Here is an 18,476-nt window from a genome sequence, read left to right as displayed (position 1 = left end):
TTTTTATAATCTCTCTTGTATCATTATAGAAAAGATTGAACTGTATCTAAATCTCTATATATACGTCACAGTACAGATGGGAATCCAATCTACTAGATCCTACTTGATCCTACTACTGTATTGGGATCTGAATATTGGAATTCCAATCTGTCCAAACACAATACCTATAAAAAGCAGTTTTAAAACCCGAAACTTTTACTCATTATCCAAAAGGTCTAAAAGCGTCATGCATGGTATCACTTCTAGTGTCACTTCTAGTTCTGAACTTGGAACATCCGTCACCATCACTTGATCAAGCTACTTTATGCTGTCACTTTGACATCAACTTTGGAACTGGCTTTGGAGGAGGAAATTAGCTCTTTTATACCGAGTCAGATTTACATATTAATATTAAGATCCCAGTTCATTAGCAGGATTTGTTCTAGTACAGATTGGAATTCCAACTAGTAGGATTCCAGATCCTACTGGATTCCAATCTGTACTGTTACATATATATATATATATATATATATATATATATATATATATATAAACGCACACATTTATTTATGAATGCTATGATGCTAATTAAGTAAGATCCTGAAAGAAACTGGCAGCCAGTGAAGAGTTTGAAGGATAAATGTGAGTTCTTCTACTAGAGCAGCTCAGAATTCTGGCTGCAGAGTTTTGTTTTGTATAATATCTAATCATGAATTGCAAACAAGTGACAATAACATTTGTTTAAGGCTAGATATTGGACAAGCCTACAGTATGAATAATATCGGTTCTTGTATTTTGATAATGAAGGAGTTTTGAAACCATAAAAAGTTTTGGCTAAACATGTTTGTTTTTTTATTGAAATGCATCCTTGTATGTTTCTCTGAAGACATAAGGGTTTGACTGAAGATCTTGTCTGTTTTGGTTCCTCAAAGAAAAGTTCCATCATCAGATCTTTATTACCATTGTTTTCTATCAAGGAACTCACGAAAACTGTTTATAAATGTTCTTTTAAACTTAAACATGAAACTTAATCGTGTTCTTCTCTGCAGCGGCCAGCAGCAGTTGGCTTCAGGAACATGTGGCCGACCTAAGCAGAAGGTAGGAATGACAAAAGACACACACACACACACTCTCGTCCTCTATCTGGGTTGGTCTGACCTCCATCAGCTGATATAAGCTAGAAACAGGAAGGATCTTTTTACACTGACTCGACAAACAACTGTGCATTCCTGATGGTTTGTGCTGGTGTTCACTGTTTTTATTCTGCTGGACACAACAACAACTATTCAGCTCTTTAAAGGACGCACACATGTTGACCAACAATATGCACATTCGTCACCAAAGTCAGTCCCGTGTTCACACACAAATATAAAGTATATAGAGGGTAGACCAGTGTTTAAAAACTTGACTGGAACTGATGTAAAAGACAATATGGGATTAAAACGAGTCAAAATAATACACTTATACTTTTATTGTTTTATTGTTATTGAGTATTGTTTTGATTGTTTAAGCGCTTTGTGACCCTGGTCTGGAAAAGCGCTCTATAAATAAATATTACTTACTTACTTGCTTTGACCGAACCCTAATGTCAGTATCAGTGGATAGAAAGTGTTTACAACATCACAGAAGCTCAAATTCTGTTGTTGGAGTGAAATCGCTGCCATCTGCTCTCTTAAGTTTCCTGCAAAATGTCTGACTCCGTTTCAAAATCTGCGTAATCAGAGACTCGCGTCCGTCAGCAGCTGATGAAGCTTTGTTCTCCATGGTGTTTGGTCGGCAAACGTGTGTTTTCTGTATCCAGCAACAAGCGGGTGTCGTCATGTGTGTGTATGTGTGTGTAACAGGCTCACCATAGTGAGACAGGACGAGTCAGAAGTCGTAGGTTTGGCATATTTGAAATTATAATCATAAGTGATTTTGAGAGAATTTTCAAGTGACAAACACTTATTCAAGCTTTGCACATTTTTTATTTTAAATTACCCAAAATAAATTGTGATTTTGTAGTGTCTTCTACTTTTACTCTAAAATCAAAAATACACAAGAACCCTAGACCCTAGACCGATGCTATTGGATTCACAGTGTGGATGCTAACACTGTAAAGCAGTGGTTTTGAACCCATTTTTAACCCTTGTGTTCTCTCAGGGTCAAGTTGACCTGTAGGCCCAAACAAATGTGTTTGAGGTATCCTTTGAGTTGTCTCTGGGTCAAATAATATTTGATGTGTTGCCAGTTTTCTATATCGTTTATAGTTCAATAAAATAAAATAATTCTATTTTTACAATTAAGACATAAATATTCAAACAGTTTATATATTTTTCTGTTGCAATTAAACTTATTTCCGCTAGATGGCAGCAGTCATTATGTCCTCCGCAGATGAATAAATAAATAAATAAAAATTGAAATCCCGCAACAATTCGGCGATGACTGAGGACAAGAGGATACAGTGACTCCAGCTGCTTTTAAAGCTGATGTTTGGACATATTTTGGTTTGAAAACAAATGAAAGCAGTTACGACTTCGTCAAGAGTCATGTGGTCTGTAAATACTACAACACCAGAGTCAAGTACTGGACAATACTGCACATATATACTTGTTACTATAGTATCACAATGTATCTCAATGTATTATTAGGTTTTAATTGTTGCTCTAACGCAGAAGTCAACAACATTTTTTTGAATACTATGTTTTACGCAAGTACTATATTCACGTACCACCCTTCAGGTAAAAACTGTAAAAAATAAATCTCATAGATTTTGTGTTTTACTCATTTTCGCTAGTTTACAGGTTTATGTTTTGAGTCAACAAGTGTTCGACTCGTTTTAAAATCTGGTCTTATTTCAAAATAAAAGACAATTTATAAATAGTTTTTCATTTCTCTGTGACTCGGTAACACATGCCTCGTGGACCAGTACCGTTCCCACATTACAGTACTTACCTAAGAGTAAATCCACGTTTGACCAGCACGACTTGGATCAAATAAATACTCCTGTTGAATCCTTGACCACAGGAGGCTTTTTCACGGCCTCGGCATCGTCACGGCGACCCATGACTTGCCGGCCGCAACCCGGAGGATGCCGGGAAAAAAGAATGTTGTGATGAATATTCTATCCCTTGTCTAATCTCGTGTCTTAAAAAGCACGGCACAAGTATGACACACACAACCCCTCGCAAACACATGGCCGCTGACTCCGTGCACGTTACTCGGGGCGACAGCTCTGAGAGTTTGTGCAGCGAAAAAAAAACGGGCTTTGATTGGCTGAGGGGGCAGAAGCGAACAGGACGTCCCAGCCTAGTTTCTGCTCTTTGACTCGTAGCGCTACATTTGCATACTCGTGTGTGTGTGTGTGTGTGTGTGTGTGTGTGTGTCGAGTCCCACTGTTTGTTTGCAAGCATTAGCTTGTGTGTGTATGCGTGCGTAAGCGTCTGTGTTGCAGAGGTCTGTCCCTGTTTAACCCCGGCAGGCTCGGAGGCCAACGAGGCCAACAAGGTTATATAAAGTCTGCCGCTCCGTCAGACTCACCAGCCAGCAGCCCGCGCTCCACGTCTGTCGCCGAGAGTCGCCGGTGGGGAGAGCAGACACAGATATTTCAAAATAAATCCCAGTGACAGATGATGCAAGATTAGGTTGACATTTGGATATGTAAGTGCTCATGTTTTAAGTCAAACACAAATGCGATGTTAGTTTTCTGACCCTTTAATTCCGCTCGGATGCAGCGTCTGCGTCGAGATGGGAAAAAAAAGCCTTCTTCGCTCGACAACATACTAATAAATCATTAAACCCGTCGAAAATACACGAACAGTATGAGGCAGTCTTTCAATTAGATGACCTGAATCACATTTTTTTGTAATAAGTGAATTTTTAAATGTATTAATACATTTGTTTTCTAAATTAATTATGTTTTTTTTAATGAAACCTAGAGCTTAATATTAAATGATTCAGAAAATAAATGTTCAGAATAATAATAATTCAGAATTCATGATTAGAATATCAAACTCTACGGTTTTTTTAATTAAATTAAATTATTCAACAAAACAAATTCAACCTGATACTAATGATTTAATACAATTATTTAAAAGAGAAAGAATGAAATACTTTCAAACTAAACAAAGTTTCAACATTTAATAAAAGTTAATATAATATTCCTACAGCGCTGATACACTTCCATGTACGACTGCGTTTGTCGCGTCTCTTCGTTTCCTGTCTCTTGCATTATTTCGAGCCCAATGTGGCGCCAACAGACACTGGATCCTGTGTTTATTTGTCTTCCCATTTTAATCCCTCGCTCTCTGTCTGCACCGTGTCAGGATTAACACACACACACACACACACACACACACACACACACACACACACACACACACACACACACACACACACACACACACACACACACACACACACACACACACACACACACACACACACACACACACACACACACACACACACACACACACACACACACACACACACACACACACACACACACACACAGCCAAGGTCACATGATAAATTGAATCAATGCAGCAGGATGGATTAAGGCCTCGGATGTGTCGCAGGTTTATAGAATGAACGGCACAAACGAGAGTCACGAGAGCATGAACGTCGTCTTGTGGTCGTTACACGTTTATACTTTCCAAGCATCGTTTCTCTGACGTCGTCCTTCGCCTCGGAATGTCTTGTTGTCTAGAGTGGGATTTGATCCACTCTTTACTTCCCCTGAGTTTGTTAACAAGTGTCATTCATTTCAAGATCTCTTGAAATCAGAAGATTTCTCAGGTTTATCATCAGATGGACAGTTGAGACCTAAGATGTCAAACTCTGGTCCTTTAATTCATTCTATGTCCTGCAAGAGCTTTGACTTTTAACTGACCCACCTTCTAACACGTGGGTTAATTTCATGACCCATGATGCTCTGTTGAGCCACAAGCTTTTTTGAGTCAATGTTAAAAGATTAAACTTTTTTTTATAACAATCTTTCAAAAAAAGCTGTGTAATAAAATGATCCATTAAAATAGAGACTCTTGTTTTTAAACTATTGTCACCTGCTTTGTTCTGAGTTTAAAATGTTGGTCGCTTGCTTGATGGCAGTAACTCGCCTGAAGCATCTGCTGACACCGAGAGAACCAAGTGTGACTGAAGTCGGTAGAAAGTTTTTGGATTGTTGTTGACAGTTTGAAGTTCGTCTCAGTTGATGGGATCCATGGCAGCACTAATGGGTGGGAGGTGTCCCAAATCACGCACTTCTGCACTTACACTTAATATTTTAAGTGCACAAGTGCGTCCCGTTGAGCAGTGTGCGAAAATGAAGTGCGCAATGTGCACTCAATTGGTGCACTCAAATTGCCAGAAAATTGAGTGTGGATCGATGAAGACTTTCCACCCTCAACGTCCTCCATCTTAGTTATGTAGATGAAGCTAAACTGAAGCTAAACTGAAGCTAAACTGAAGCTAAACAGATGCTAAACTGAAGCTAAACTGGAGCTAAACTGAAGCTAAACTGAAGCTAAACTGAAGCTAAACTGATGCTAAACTGAAGCTAAACTGGAGCTAAACTGAAGCTAAACTGATGCTAAACTGATGCTAAACTGAAGCTAAACTGAAGCTAAACTGAAGCTAAACTGAAGCTAAACTGAAGCTAAACTGAAGCTAAACTGAAGCTACGTCACTGACGACGCGTCTTCGGAGCAGATACTGACGTAAATGTCTCGAGAAAACACTAATTTTACCACAAAACAACACAACAACAGTATTAACACAATGAAACTCAACCTAATAACTTGTTTCAATTTAATAAAAGTGATGTCAAGTATCAGTGATAGTGTTTCAACGACTGGTTACAATCAGTGTTAAAAAGTAGTAGAAGAAGAAACTGTCGAGTCATTTCCTGTAAGTGTGTAGCAGCAGAGTTTGATTTGAGACAGAACTACACTGTTGAAACTGCACTGCGCAAGTAAGTGCACTGTCTCACAGCGTACTGTAAAGCAGTGCACTTGGAGAAGTCTGGATTTGAGCCACAGAGGTGATCTCTCATTTAAAGACCCTGAGTTTTCTTTCAAATCTTTCACCAAAGCATGTTTTGTAAAAAATACAACTTGTAAAGTATGATTTAAAATAAAATGGTTTTGCATAAAAATTAAGTGCACAGCATAAAACCTCTGGAAAAATAACCTTTTATGCTGAAGAAAGATGAATAAAACAGTGTCATGTGACACATGGACACTAGCATCAGCTAACAGTTAGCCACTAGCATTCTTTCACACCTTATGAATATTTAAGATGTTATTATTGTAACTCGTTCATTAAAGTATATTTATTATCTCATGCATTTATCATTAACAGCTAGTAACAGTAGTACCATTGTCTGGTGAAGACCTTCTGTATGGTCCGCGACCACCCGGTCGTGTCCGGCCCCGTGTTCTGAATGACATGTGACATTTATGAAGTGTTGACATGCATGTTGTCATTTTGTTTCTAAACATTATCTCGCAGCAACACGCCCCGCGGCGCCGAGTCGCCGCCGCTCGCCCTGATGCGTGTGACAACCCAGGAGGCCGCGGTGTCTCCGGAGCGCCGGCCCCTGACATATTGGAAATTCAATCTGACACTCCGATGTGCCCAGAGATGTGTTCATTGACCCGTTAATTGGTTCCTGTACCATCCAGTCCGCTGTGTCGCCAGGAGTCCTGCCTCCGTTTGGGATTTTTTTTTTTGGGGGGGAATGCGATGAGTGTTGGAAGCTTCATCTTATGCACGTGAATAATTGATCGGCGGTGGCAGAGCGAGGATGAATGATTAATTCCACATTTAGGGACAAGAAGGAGCTTCTCTGGAAGACTTGTTTCCAAAACTTCCCATGTCAGGAGTTTGATATTTAAAACAAAATGTAGCCTTCAAGGTTTTACAATGACAACAACACAACCCTGATGTTTGGAGGAAGAGTTTATTGAACAGTAGACGTGCGAGAAAATATCAATACACTGATGTCAACTATCACAATTTATTTTTAATTATTATTTTTTTATTTTATTTTATAAGTTCCTTTTCTAGTTTATATTTCAATAAAGTGTGTATACAATAAACTTAAATTACATTTTGGTTTTAATCACAATTAACATGCAAATATTCACAGTGTTTGTTCATTTTTGTGTTGCAATTAAACTTGCATCCTCCCTAGCTAAAGGAACAATGAAGTCCCGCAAGATCCTAGCGATGACTGAGAATGAGAGGATACAGTCGACTCCCTCAGATTTGTAATGTTTGGACATTTTGGTTTAAAAACAAATTAAAGCAGTTACGACTTCGTCAAGAGTCATATGGTCTGTAAATACTGCAACACCAGAGTCAAGTACTGGACAATACTACAGATATATATTGGTACTAAAGTATCATGATATATCCTATCGTTGACCCTGTATCGGGACACGTATCGTATCTCAACCTCTAACGCGCCACCTTGATATGTTTTTGCCGAGGGGATGTACCTCAGAGCATGTACTTTCTTTTTTGGCTTTCAAAATATATTTGATTTGTTATTATGGAACGTTTATGGTTATATTTCCTATTATATCATTAATTATGTATACTATGAAATGATTCAAATTTCTTATTCACAGTAAAAGTAAAAAATATCCATGGCGATTTGTTTATTTTTGTGCTGCAATTAAACTTTCGGCCACTAGATGACAGCAGTCATTACGCTTTCCGCCGCTAAAGGAAAGATGCGATCCTGGCGATGACTGAGGACGAGAGGATACAGTGACTGCAAAAAAAATTAAAGCTGATGTTTGGACATATTTTGGTTGAAAACAACTTTGTCAAGAGTCATGTGGTCTGTAAATACTACAACATCAGAGTCAAGTACTCAACAATACTATACATATATACTTACTATCACAACACCAGAGTCAAGTACTTGACTCGTCATTCACTTTGGTCGGTTTTAGAGATATTCATCATAGTTTTTTCTTTGGGTTTGAGTCCGTAAGATTCGTACTTTTACATGCAGGTTATACCATGTACATGTTTGACTGGTAATCATTGTACGAGGAGATGTTCAGCATGTTTTCTCATCCTCTGCTGGTCTCTCCATAGTTTGTGTGGGATCATTCCGGGCCTCAGCAGCATCCTTCTCCCTCGTATGAACCCCTTCGTCCTGATCAACATGGCCGGAGCGTTCTCCCTGTGCATCACCTACATGCTCATTGAAATCAAGTAAGCGTCGGTTGAGAGTCTCTTACTGTCCATGTTTGCTGATGATGTGATTCTCTTCTGGTGACACTGATACTGTGACACTCTGCAGACTGTTGCAAGTTTTCTCTGGTTTTCTGTGACGGTTGCTTTCATTTCTCAACAGTCATGACTCGTGTTCTAGTGCTCTCTAGACCACCAAACTAGTTAAAAATGGTTGGTTGGAGACGGAGGTTCAATTAATTTCCATCATTGGCTTTAGTATCCATGTGTCTTGCAAACATTTGCACATAAAGTTATTAAGACCGTTTGTTTCTCTTAAATTCTAAATGTATCTATTTACAACGTTTAGGGATCTCAGATATCCGCCATTTTGTAGAATTCCGCTATTTTTCAAGCTAAAACAGTATTTATGATTTTTTTTATTATTATTCCCATATAAAACCGTTAAACATTTGGTTTGTAAGTCATTCCCAAACCACACCTGACATTTCTCACATTTACATTTACCCATTTAATACAATATATATTATTTTTTCTAATGATAATAAACTTTGGTCCTTTTTGCGTAAATCTAGCCAATCACTGAAGCCTCCACGCAATATTAACCAATCAGAAGCAACATAAGGCGGGTCTATCTTTTAATACAGCAACACGACTCGCACAGAGACGACAACATGTGGTCGAGTCAAAGTAACTTAACAACGATATCGTAATGCTTTTAATCTGTCAGTTGTTTGTGTTTTTCTACTCATGATTTGCACTTTAATTTCACTAAATTTAATGGTAAATTCCCCAAAAACGTCGTTCAGAAGGAGGAAATTAAATTAAATGAACTTCCAGCTTTCAAATTAAAAGCATCAGCATAACTTTCTGTCTTTGATATCCTTTTATTACATTTTAAATCATTTATTAGATAATTTGCCATATCTATTGATTGTTTAAAACAAATTTGGTTTTAGATTTTAACAAAAAAATAAAATGTCAGGTATAAGATTTGAAATAAAACAATTTCAAAACATCTTACTGTAGAATTTTTGAGAAATGATCCGTGAATCATCCACGTCATTGTTGAAGAGGGATTTTACAAAGTTAAGAATCAATAATTATCTTTCTAGAAGATCTGGGATATTATCCCAAATGTATCATAACATGCATCAAGTATTTTCAAACATGAGTATAGTTTTATTTTCACCTGGTTGTCGATCAAGGAGTATTAATACTTCCACAGTATAAGCAACATTTTGCTAATTAATGGTTTTGTGATTGAAAAATAGCCTACATTTGTCGTCCATTTCTATGAACGCTGTTGCTGTTTCAGTAACTACAACGCCGTGGACACCGCGTCCGCCATCGCCATCGCCCTCATGACCTTTGGCACCATGTACCCCATGAGCGTGTACAGCGGGAAAGTCCTCCTGCAGGTAAACTTCTAACACTGGGTCAGTTCTTGTGAAGATGCTGACGATATGTTCTTCCTGTCGACCACAGACGACTCCCTCCCACGTCATCGGTCAGCTGGACAAGCTCTTGAGAGAGGTCAGTACCTGGGGCGTGTTTTTACCCTTTTTGTTGATCAGAATCAGAAATCCTTTATTTGTCTTTAAAAATAAAACACCCAGAAATAAAATAATAAAAAGAAAAGAAAAATCTAAATAGAATAGAAAATAAATCTGCACTATATTATATATACACAATCATATTTACAAAAATAACAAGAAGTTAGTGCAGTTAAATATTTATCTTGGTGTGTTCTTGTTGTGGAGTCTGATGGCAGCAGGGAGGAAGGACCTGCGGTACCTCTCCCTCACACACCTGGGATGGAGCATCCTATCACTGATGGAGCTCCTCAATGCCCTCAGTGTGTGCTGGAGTCATGTGTGTGTCCGTCATGAAAACTGTTTATTGTTATTACTTTAGTAACAATAGATACATTTCTTTATTATTTGTCTTGCCTTTTATTTCATATTGCATTTTATTTTTCCATACTCTGTTCATTGAACCTATGAAGGATAATAAATGACACAAGTATAAATAAATAAATGTTTGAATAAACGTCAAAATGTCTAAATACATAAATTACTTCTTATTTTATTTTTGAAAAATAGTGCTCTTTTTGTATATATATATATATATATATATACATATATTTATTTATGTATTTATATATGGTAGTTGATGACATCGCCGTAACCAATCACCGCTTTAGACCGATGTTCGACCCGCCTACTTCATTTGCATACTGCCAACAAAACAATGTCGAAATAACTAAAAGTCAACATGTATAAATATGTGAATATATAAAAGAAAAAATTATAAAAAAGGGAATAACTGAAAGTCAAAATGTATAAATACTTGAATAAATAAAAGTCAAAATGAAAAAATTGCGAATAAATAAAAGACAAAATGTATACAAATTAAACATGTATATATATATATATATATATATATATATATATATATATAAACAGAAAACCATGGATCTTCAACAAAAATAAAATCTGAAGTAATTTATTTATTTTGACATGTATTCAAACATTTTTTTATTTACTAATACATTTATATTGTACATTATTATATTGTATTTATACATGTATTTATTTATTTATACTTGTGTCATTTATCGTCCTTCATATGAACCAGCAGGTGTGTGATCATCATGATGGATTCTGGGAATGAAACACGTTTTCTAATATTTACACTTAAATCACTTTACTTATACATATTTCCTCGTTTACATTTAAAAAAGCTATCTTTCATAGGTTTAGTTTAATCTCATTCTTTATGTATTCTTGTTTAATGATTAGTTATTTTTCTATCTTCCTGTTTTTATTCGTCAGATTTACAAAAAGTCTGGTTTATTCTAACTTTTCCCTCGTAATTGATCTGGATTTTCTGACTGGACTCCAGATGATCCGCGAACCTCGCCTTGTTTCTCCGGATTATTCTTGTTCCTCTCAGTCAAGACGATTCTTCCTCCTCAGGTCTCCACTCTGGACGGGGTTCTGGAGGTTCGTAACGAGCACTTCTGGACGGTCGGCTTCGGATCCCTGGTGAGTTCTTCCCTTCAGTCGGATCAGAACCAGAATATATTTGCAGTTTATTTCTCGTCATCAAGTCTCTTCTACTCGTTTGTTTCTGCTCGTTTTTCTTTTAGTCTTTTTCTCTTGGTTTTGTTGTTATTCAGTCGTTTTCTTCGCCACCTTCTCATACGTTCTCGTCAGATCCGAGGATCATGTCACAGGTCCGTGAACCTTCATGGAAACGAGGGAACCATCTCTCCACACCTCTTTTCCAGCAGAGACGCTTTTAATAAACAAGTGTCAGAGTCGCTCTCTCTCTCTCTCTCTCTCTTCCTCCTCTTCTTCCTCTGGTTTTCGGCGCAGAGCTTTGGGAAATTGTTCATCCAAACGAAAAGAAGGAACAAGTCATTCATGCGGAGATGTTCTCTCCTCCTCTTTTCTTTCATTTACTTCAGCTATTATCTCTCCTTTTTTTCCTGCATCTGCTTTTCTCTTCTTGTCGTCTTATTAACTTCTCTCGTTATCATTCCTTAATTCTGCTCTTCATTTCCATTTGCTCCTTCATCCTCTTCTCTCTACTGTCCCTGCTTCTCTCTTTTCTTTCTCTTCCTCCAACACTTCCTGTACTTCCCTCCTTCTTTATCTTACTCTTTTTATCTTATCTTACTCTCTTCTGTTTTCTCGTCTCTTCACTGTTCTTTTCTTCAACTTTCTCATTTTTGATTAGTCCTTTTAATAACTCTTCCTTCGCTTCTCTCTCTCTCTCTTTCTCTCTTTCTCTCTTTCCTTGTATGTGCGTGACACACGGCCTGCAGGTGGCGCTGTGTTCTTTTGACTCTTGTGTGTTGTTGTTCTCCGACTGTGTGTTGTTGTTGGTCGACTGTGTGTTGTTGTTGGTCGACTGAAAACACAGCATCTGTCCAGAGAGTTGAGCCCTGACTGCACCCGAGGCTCGGCCCCGATACTGTGTTTCAAAAATAGAGGCTTCAGTTAAACTGCAGTTTTATTTACTCAAACTTTTCATACTTGAACGTTTTGACTTGAACCTCCAGCTGACTGAGCTCCTGTTCTCAAGTGAGGGTAGTTCTTTCATTTCATCGTGACTAGAGGTGTGTATTGTCAGGAATCTGGTGACACAATACGTATCACGATACAGGGTCAATACAATACTGTAGTAACGAGGATATTAGGTAGTATTGTCCAGTACTTGACTCTGGTTTTGTGATACTGTAGTAACAAGTATATATGTGTAGTATTGTCCAGTACTTGACTCTGGTGTTGTGATACTGTAGTAACAAGGATATATGTGTATTATTGTCCAGTACTTGACTCTGGTGTTGTGATAGTGTAGTAACAAGTATATATTTGTCGTGTTGTCGAGTACTTGACTCTAGTGTTGTGATAGTGTAGTAACAAGTATATATGTGTAGTATTGTAGTACAGTACTTGACTCTGGTGTTGTAGTATTTACAGACCACATGACTCTTGACGAAGTAATAACTTCTTTCATTTGTTTTCAAACCAAAATATGTCAAAATATCAGCTTTAAAAGCTGCTGGAGTCATTGTATCCTCTCGTCCTCAGTCATCATTGTATCCTCTTGTCCTCAGTCATCACTGTATCCTATCGTCCTCCGTCATCACTGTATCCTCTCATCCTCAGTCATCACTGTATCCTCTCATCCTCAGTCATCACTGTATCCTCTCATCCTCAGTCATCACTGTATCCTCTCATCCTCAGTCATCACTGTATCCTCTCGTCCTCAGTCATTGCCGGGATCTGGCAGGATTTAATTGTTCCTTCAGCTGCAGAAGACGTATTGACTGATGCTTCCTAATAAATCAATTTATTCTATATAAACACACTTTGTCAAAACATAAACCATAAAATAACTATGATAACAATATATTGTTTGAATGAATGATTAGTTCTATCGATACAGGACTGTATCGTGGAAAGAAAACGTTATTTAAGTGTCAATATTTTCTTGCACCCCTAATAATTTTATTCTCTCCTCTTTCCATCTCTCCTGCTCCTCCTCCTCCTGTCTTGCTCTCCTCCTGCTCCTCCTGCTCCTCCTCTTCCTGTCTCGCTCTCCTCCTGCTCCTCCTCTTCCTGTCTCGCTCTCCTCCTGCTCCTCCTCTTCCCGTCTCGCTCTCCTCCTGCTCCTCCTCTTCCCGTCTCGCTCTCCTCCTGCTCCTCCTCTTCCCGTCTCGCTCTCCTCCTGCTCCTCCTCTTCCCGTCTCGCTCTCCTCCTGCTCCTCCTCTTCCCGTCTCGCTCTCCTCCTGCTCCTCCTCTTCCCGTCTCGCTCTCCTCCTGCTCCTCCTCTTCCCGTCTCGCTCTCCTCCTGCTCCTCCTCTTCCCGTCTCGCTCTCCTCCTGCTCCTCCTCTTCCCGTCTCGCTCTCCTCCTGCTCCTCCTCTTCCCGTCTCGCTCTCCTCCTGCTCCTCCTCTTCCTGTCTCGCTCTCCTCCTGCTCCTCCTCTTCCCGTCTCGCTCTCCTCCTGCTCCTCCTCTTCCCATCTCGCTCTCCTCCTGCTCCTCCTCTTCCCGTCTCGCTCTCCTCCTGCTCCTCCTCTTCCTGTCTTGCTCTCCTCCTGCTCCTCCTCTTCCCGTCTCGCTCTCCTCCTGCTCCTCCTCTTCCTGTCTTGCTCTCCTCCTCCTCTTCCTGTCTCGCTCTCCTCCTGCTCCTCCTCTTCCTGTCTTGCTCTCCTCCTGCTCCTCCTCTTCCCGTCTCGCTCTCCTCCTGCTCCTCCTCTTCCCGTCTCGCTCTCCTCCTGCTCCTCCTCTTCCTGTCTCGCTCTCCTCCTGCTCCTCCTCTTCCCGTCTCGCTCTCCTCCTGCTCCTCCTCTTCCCGTCTCGCTCTCCTCCTGCTCCTCCTCTTCCCGTCTCGCTCTCCTCCTGCTCCTCCTCTTCCTGTCTCGCTCTCCTCCTGCTCCTCCTCTTCCCGTCTCGCTCTCCTCCTGCTCCTCCTCTTCCCATCTCGCTCTCATCCTGCTCCTCCTCTTCCCGTCTCGCTCTCCTCCTGCTCCTCCTCTTCCTGTCTTGCTCTCCTCCTGCTCCTCCTCTTCCCGTCTCGCTCTCCTCCTGCTCCTCCTCTTCCTGTCTTGCTCTCCTCCTCCTCTTCCTGTCTCGCTCTCCTCCTGCTCCTCCTCTTCCCGTCTCGCTCTCCTCCTGCTCCTCCTCTTCCCGTCTCGCTCTCCTCCTGCTCCTCCTCTTCCCGTCTCGCTCTCCTCCTGCTCCTCCTCTTCCTGTCTCGCTCTCCTCCTGCTCCTCCTCTTCCCGTCTCGCTCTCCTCCTGCTCCTCCTCTTCCCGTCTCGCTCTCCTCCTGCTCCTCCTCTTCCCGTCTCGCTCTCCTCCTGCTCCTCCTCTTCCCGTCTCGCTCTCCTCCTGCTCCTCCTCTTCCCATCTCGCTCTCCTCTTGCTCCTCCTCTTCCTGTCTTGCTCTCCTCCTCCTCTTCCTGTCTCGCTCTCCTCCTGCTCCTCCTCTTCCCGTCTCACTCTCCTCCTGCTCCTCCTCTTCCTGTCTCGCTCTCCTCCTGCTCCTCCTCTTCCCGTCTCGCTCTCCTCCTGCTCCTCCTCTTCCTGTCTCGCTCTCCTCCTGCTCCTCCTCTTCCTGTCTCGCTCTCCTCCTGCTCCTCCTCTTCCCGTCTCGCCCTCCTCCTGCTCCTCCTCTTCCTGTCTCGCTCTCCTCCTGCTCCTCCTCTTCCCGTCTCGCTCTCCTCCTGCTCCTCCTCTTCCCGTCTCGCTCTCCTCCTGCTCCTCCTCTTCCTGTCTCGCTCTCCTCCTGCTCCTCCTCTTCCCGTCTCGCTCTCCTCCTGCTCCTCCTCTTCCCGTCTCGCTCTCCTCCTGCTCCTCCTCTTCCCGTCTCGCTCTCCTCCTGCTCCTCCTCTTCCCATCTCGCTCTCCTCTTGCTCCTCCTCTTCCTGTCTTGCTCTCCTCCTCCTCTTCCTGTCTCGCTCTCCTCCTGCTCCTTCTCTTCCCGTCTCGCTCTCCTCCTGCTCCTCCTCTTCCCGTCTCGCTCTCCTCCTGCTCCTCCTCCTCCTCTCCAGGCCGGTTCCGCTCACGTCAGGATCCGCCGCGACGCCAACGAGCAGCTGGTTCTGGCCCACGTGACGAACCGCCTGCTGCCCCTGGTGTCCACGCTGACGGTGCAGATCTTCAAGGACGACTGGACGCGACCCCTGCTGACTGGGACGCTGTCCTCGGCCTCGTCCTCGCCGTCCATGACGCCGCTGCACGCCGACGGTTACGGGGGTCCGGCGTCCTCCCTGCCCCCGCCTCAGCTGCTGCTCTCCGACCCGCTGACCTCCACGCCCTCCAAACACACCAGCCCGCCGCCCGAGTTCTCCTTCGACACGCCCGGGAGGAACGTGCAGCGCGTGGTTCTGCCCTCGGGTCAGCAGCACCAGCACCGGCCCTACGGCAGCCTGGGCCTCAACTACGGGGCGTCGCCGTACACCAAGATGCTGAACCCGGGGCTCACGAGGCCAGGCGGGCTCGGGCTCGGTCTGCAGGGTCAGACGCCCGGTGGTTACGGACTCGGTCTGGGCTCCGCCGGGGCTCAGAACTACAGAACTGCGTTTGGGAACCCGACGGTCCCGCTCCCGTTCGGAACCAGCAACCCTTTGGGTTCACAGTATAGACCCAACCACCCGTGATGGACCAGAACACCGTGTGTTTGCCGAGGTCCAGGATGAAGGTCCGAAGCTCCTCCAGTGTTGGAACCAAAACTGTTACTTGGTGACGGGACCATGTGGGTCAGAACCTTCAGATGCTCCAGAACCTGAGTCTGTTCTTCGTCTGATGGAGTCGAGATGTTGCTACTTGTGGGTTTGACTTTGGAAAAATACATTTTTAATAAAATATTCTATCGACTGCATTGAAGAACATTCTTCCTACTCTTCTTCCTTTTATTCATCCTCTTCTTGACTCCTCTTTCTTCCCAACATCTTTATTTTACCTTCTCTCCTTTTCCACTAGTTCTTCATCCTCTACTTCCTCTTCTTGACTCCTCCTCTTCCTCCTCTCCTAGTTTTTCATCCTCTACTTCCTTTTATTCATCCTTCTCTTGACTCCTCTTCCCCCTTTCCACCTCTTCCTTTTTACTAGTTCTGAATCCTCTTCTTCCTCTCCCTCTACTTCCTTTTCTTTTTTATCCTTAACTCCTCTTCCTTCTCTCCTAGTTACTTCCTTTTCGTTTGTATCCCTTTCTTAACTCCTCTTCCTTCTCTCCTAGTTTTTCAATCTCTTCTTCCTCACCCTCTAAATCCTCTTCTTGACTCCTCTTCCTCCTCCTCTTCCTTCTCTCCTTGTTACTTCCTTTTCTTTTTTATATCCTTTTCTTAACTCCTCTTCCTTCTCTCCTAGTTACTTCCTTTTCATTTGTATCCCTTTCTTAACTCCTCTTCCTTCTCTCCTAGTTTTTCAATCTCTTCTTCCTCACCCTCTACATCCTCTTCTTGACTCCTCTTCCTCCTCCTCTTCCTTCTCTCCTTGTTACTTCCTTTTCTTTTTTATATCCTTTTCTTAACTCCTCTTCCTTCTCTCCTAGTTACTTCCTTTTCGTTTGTATCCCTTTCTTAACTCCTCTTCCTTCTCTCCTAGTTTTTCAATCTCTTCTTCCTCACCCTCTACATCCTCTTCTTGACTCCTCTTCCTCCTCCTCTTCCTTCTCTCCTTGTTACTTCCTTTTCTTTTTTATATCCTTTTCTTAACTCCTCTTCCTTCTCTCCTAGTTACTTCCTTTTCATTTGTATCCCTTTCTTAACTCCTCTATCTTCTCTCCTAGTTTTTCAATCTCTTCTTCCTCACCCTCTACATCCTCTTCTTGACTCCTCTTCCTCCTCCTCTTCCTTCTCTCCTTGTTACTTTTCTTTTTTATATCCTTTTCTTAACTCCTCTTCCTTCTCTCCTAGTTACTTCCTTTTAATTTGTATCCCTTTCTTAACTCCTCTTCCTTCTCCTAGTTTTTCATTCTCTTCTTCCTCACCCTCTACTTCCTCTTCTTGACTCCTCCTCCTCCTCCTCTTCCTTCTCTCCTAGTTACTTCCTTTTCTTTTTTTTATCCTTTTCTTAACTCCTCTTCCTACACTCCTAGTAATTTGTCCTCATCCCTCTCGGTCTACTACCTCTTCCTCCTCTTCTTGACTCTTCTTCTTCTTCCTAATTCCGTAGTCCAACCATTACTCAATGCTGTTGATGATTCAGCAAGTTTTTGGGGTCATCAGGGTTAACCAAAGAGCAGATTCTAACGGCGGCGAGATAATGCTCGGCGGGCGACGACGTAACCACGTCTGACATGGCGTAGCGTCCTCTCGCCGTCTGGTCGTGATTCCCCGTAATCACGGAATGTTCCGGAGCCGACTCGCCGCGACGAGCACGAGGACGCCGAAGCAGCCGAGCTTCCGGCTGAGGCTGAGGCGAGGAGACAGCTGAGGGTCCGCACTGGTCACAACGAGTTAGAGGGCCAAAAGGTTCCTGACCCCGATCTTTCCAGAACCAGCGTTTGAGCCCAAATCATACTAATGGACCCAGTTTTCCTGCTGCACCAGAACAGATCCAAATCAAAGGTTCTGATCAGAAACCTCTGATTAACTCCACAGTGGCAGATTTGAATTCTTATAAAGGTTCTCTAAGTTAAGTTTCCAGATTTTCTTCTGTGACAAATGTTTGTAAATCAGTTTCAACAAAGTCTAACTTTGAACCTCAATGTCAAATAGAAAATATTTTGATTGATGTTGAGGAGAAATAAAACCTTCTCTGCCAAGTTGATCAGACGATAATCCACTCATAAGTAAGTCATTTATATTTATAGAACACTTTTCCAGACCAGGGTCACAAAGCGCTTAAACAATCAAACCAATACTCAATAAAATATATACTTAAAAGGTCAAGATAAAACAGAGACAAACACAAGGGTCTCAGAAAATAAAAGGAAAAGCTCAAATAAAAGTTTCTTGAGATGTTTCTTGAAGGAGTCAGTAGATCATCAAACACAGATGTTTCTTGAAGGAGTCAGTAGATCATCAAACACAGATGTTTCTTGAAGGAGTCAGTAGATCATCAAACACAGATGTTTCTTGAAGGAGTCAGTAGATCATCAAACACAGATGTTTCTTGAAGGAGTCAGTAGATCATCAAACACAGATGTTTCTTGAAGGAGTCAGTAGATCATCAAACACACAGATGTTTCTTGAAGGAGTCAGTAGATCATCAAACACAGATGTTTCTTGAAGGAGTCAGTAGATCATCAAACACACAGATGTTTCTTGAAGGAGTCAG

General features: G+C 41.9%; 1 protein-coding gene across 2 annotated transcripts in view; it reads left to right on the top strand.

Annotated features, from left to right (window-relative positions):
* The window catches only part of slc30a6 (solute carrier family 30 member 6), a 47,176-nt gene extending 31,086 nt beyond the window's left edge, over positions 1-16,090 (top strand). The window contains exons 10-15 of one of the 2 annotated variants that reach the window (XM_087802451.1): positions 1,029-1,077; positions 8,074-8,193; positions 9,491-9,593; positions 9,661-9,708; positions 11,154-11,222; positions 15,245-16,090. In XM_087802451.1, coding sequence (XP_087658577.1) covers positions 1,029-1,077; positions 8,074-8,193; positions 9,491-9,593; positions 9,661-9,708; positions 11,154-11,222; positions 15,245-15,853 — 998 coding nt within the window. In that variant the 3' untranslated portion in view covers positions 15,854-16,090. Of the gene's footprint in view, positions 1-1,028; positions 1,078-8,073; positions 8,194-9,490; positions 9,594-9,660; positions 9,709-11,153; positions 11,223-11,647; positions 13,302-15,244 lie in introns of those variants that run through there. The other variant, XM_087802450.1, reaches the window with a different exon arrangement.
* The last annotated feature ends 2,386 nt before the right edge of the window (positions 16,091-18,476 follow it).

Source organism: Callionymus lyra, chromosome 11 (assembly GCF_982586985.1).
Source record: "Callionymus lyra chromosome 11, fCalLyr1.hap1.1, whole genome shotgun sequence".
NCBI lineage: Eukaryota > Metazoa > Chordata > Actinopteri > Syngnathiformes > Callionymidae > Callionymus > Callionymus lyra.
This window is presented reverse-complemented; position numbering and strand designations above follow the sequence as displayed.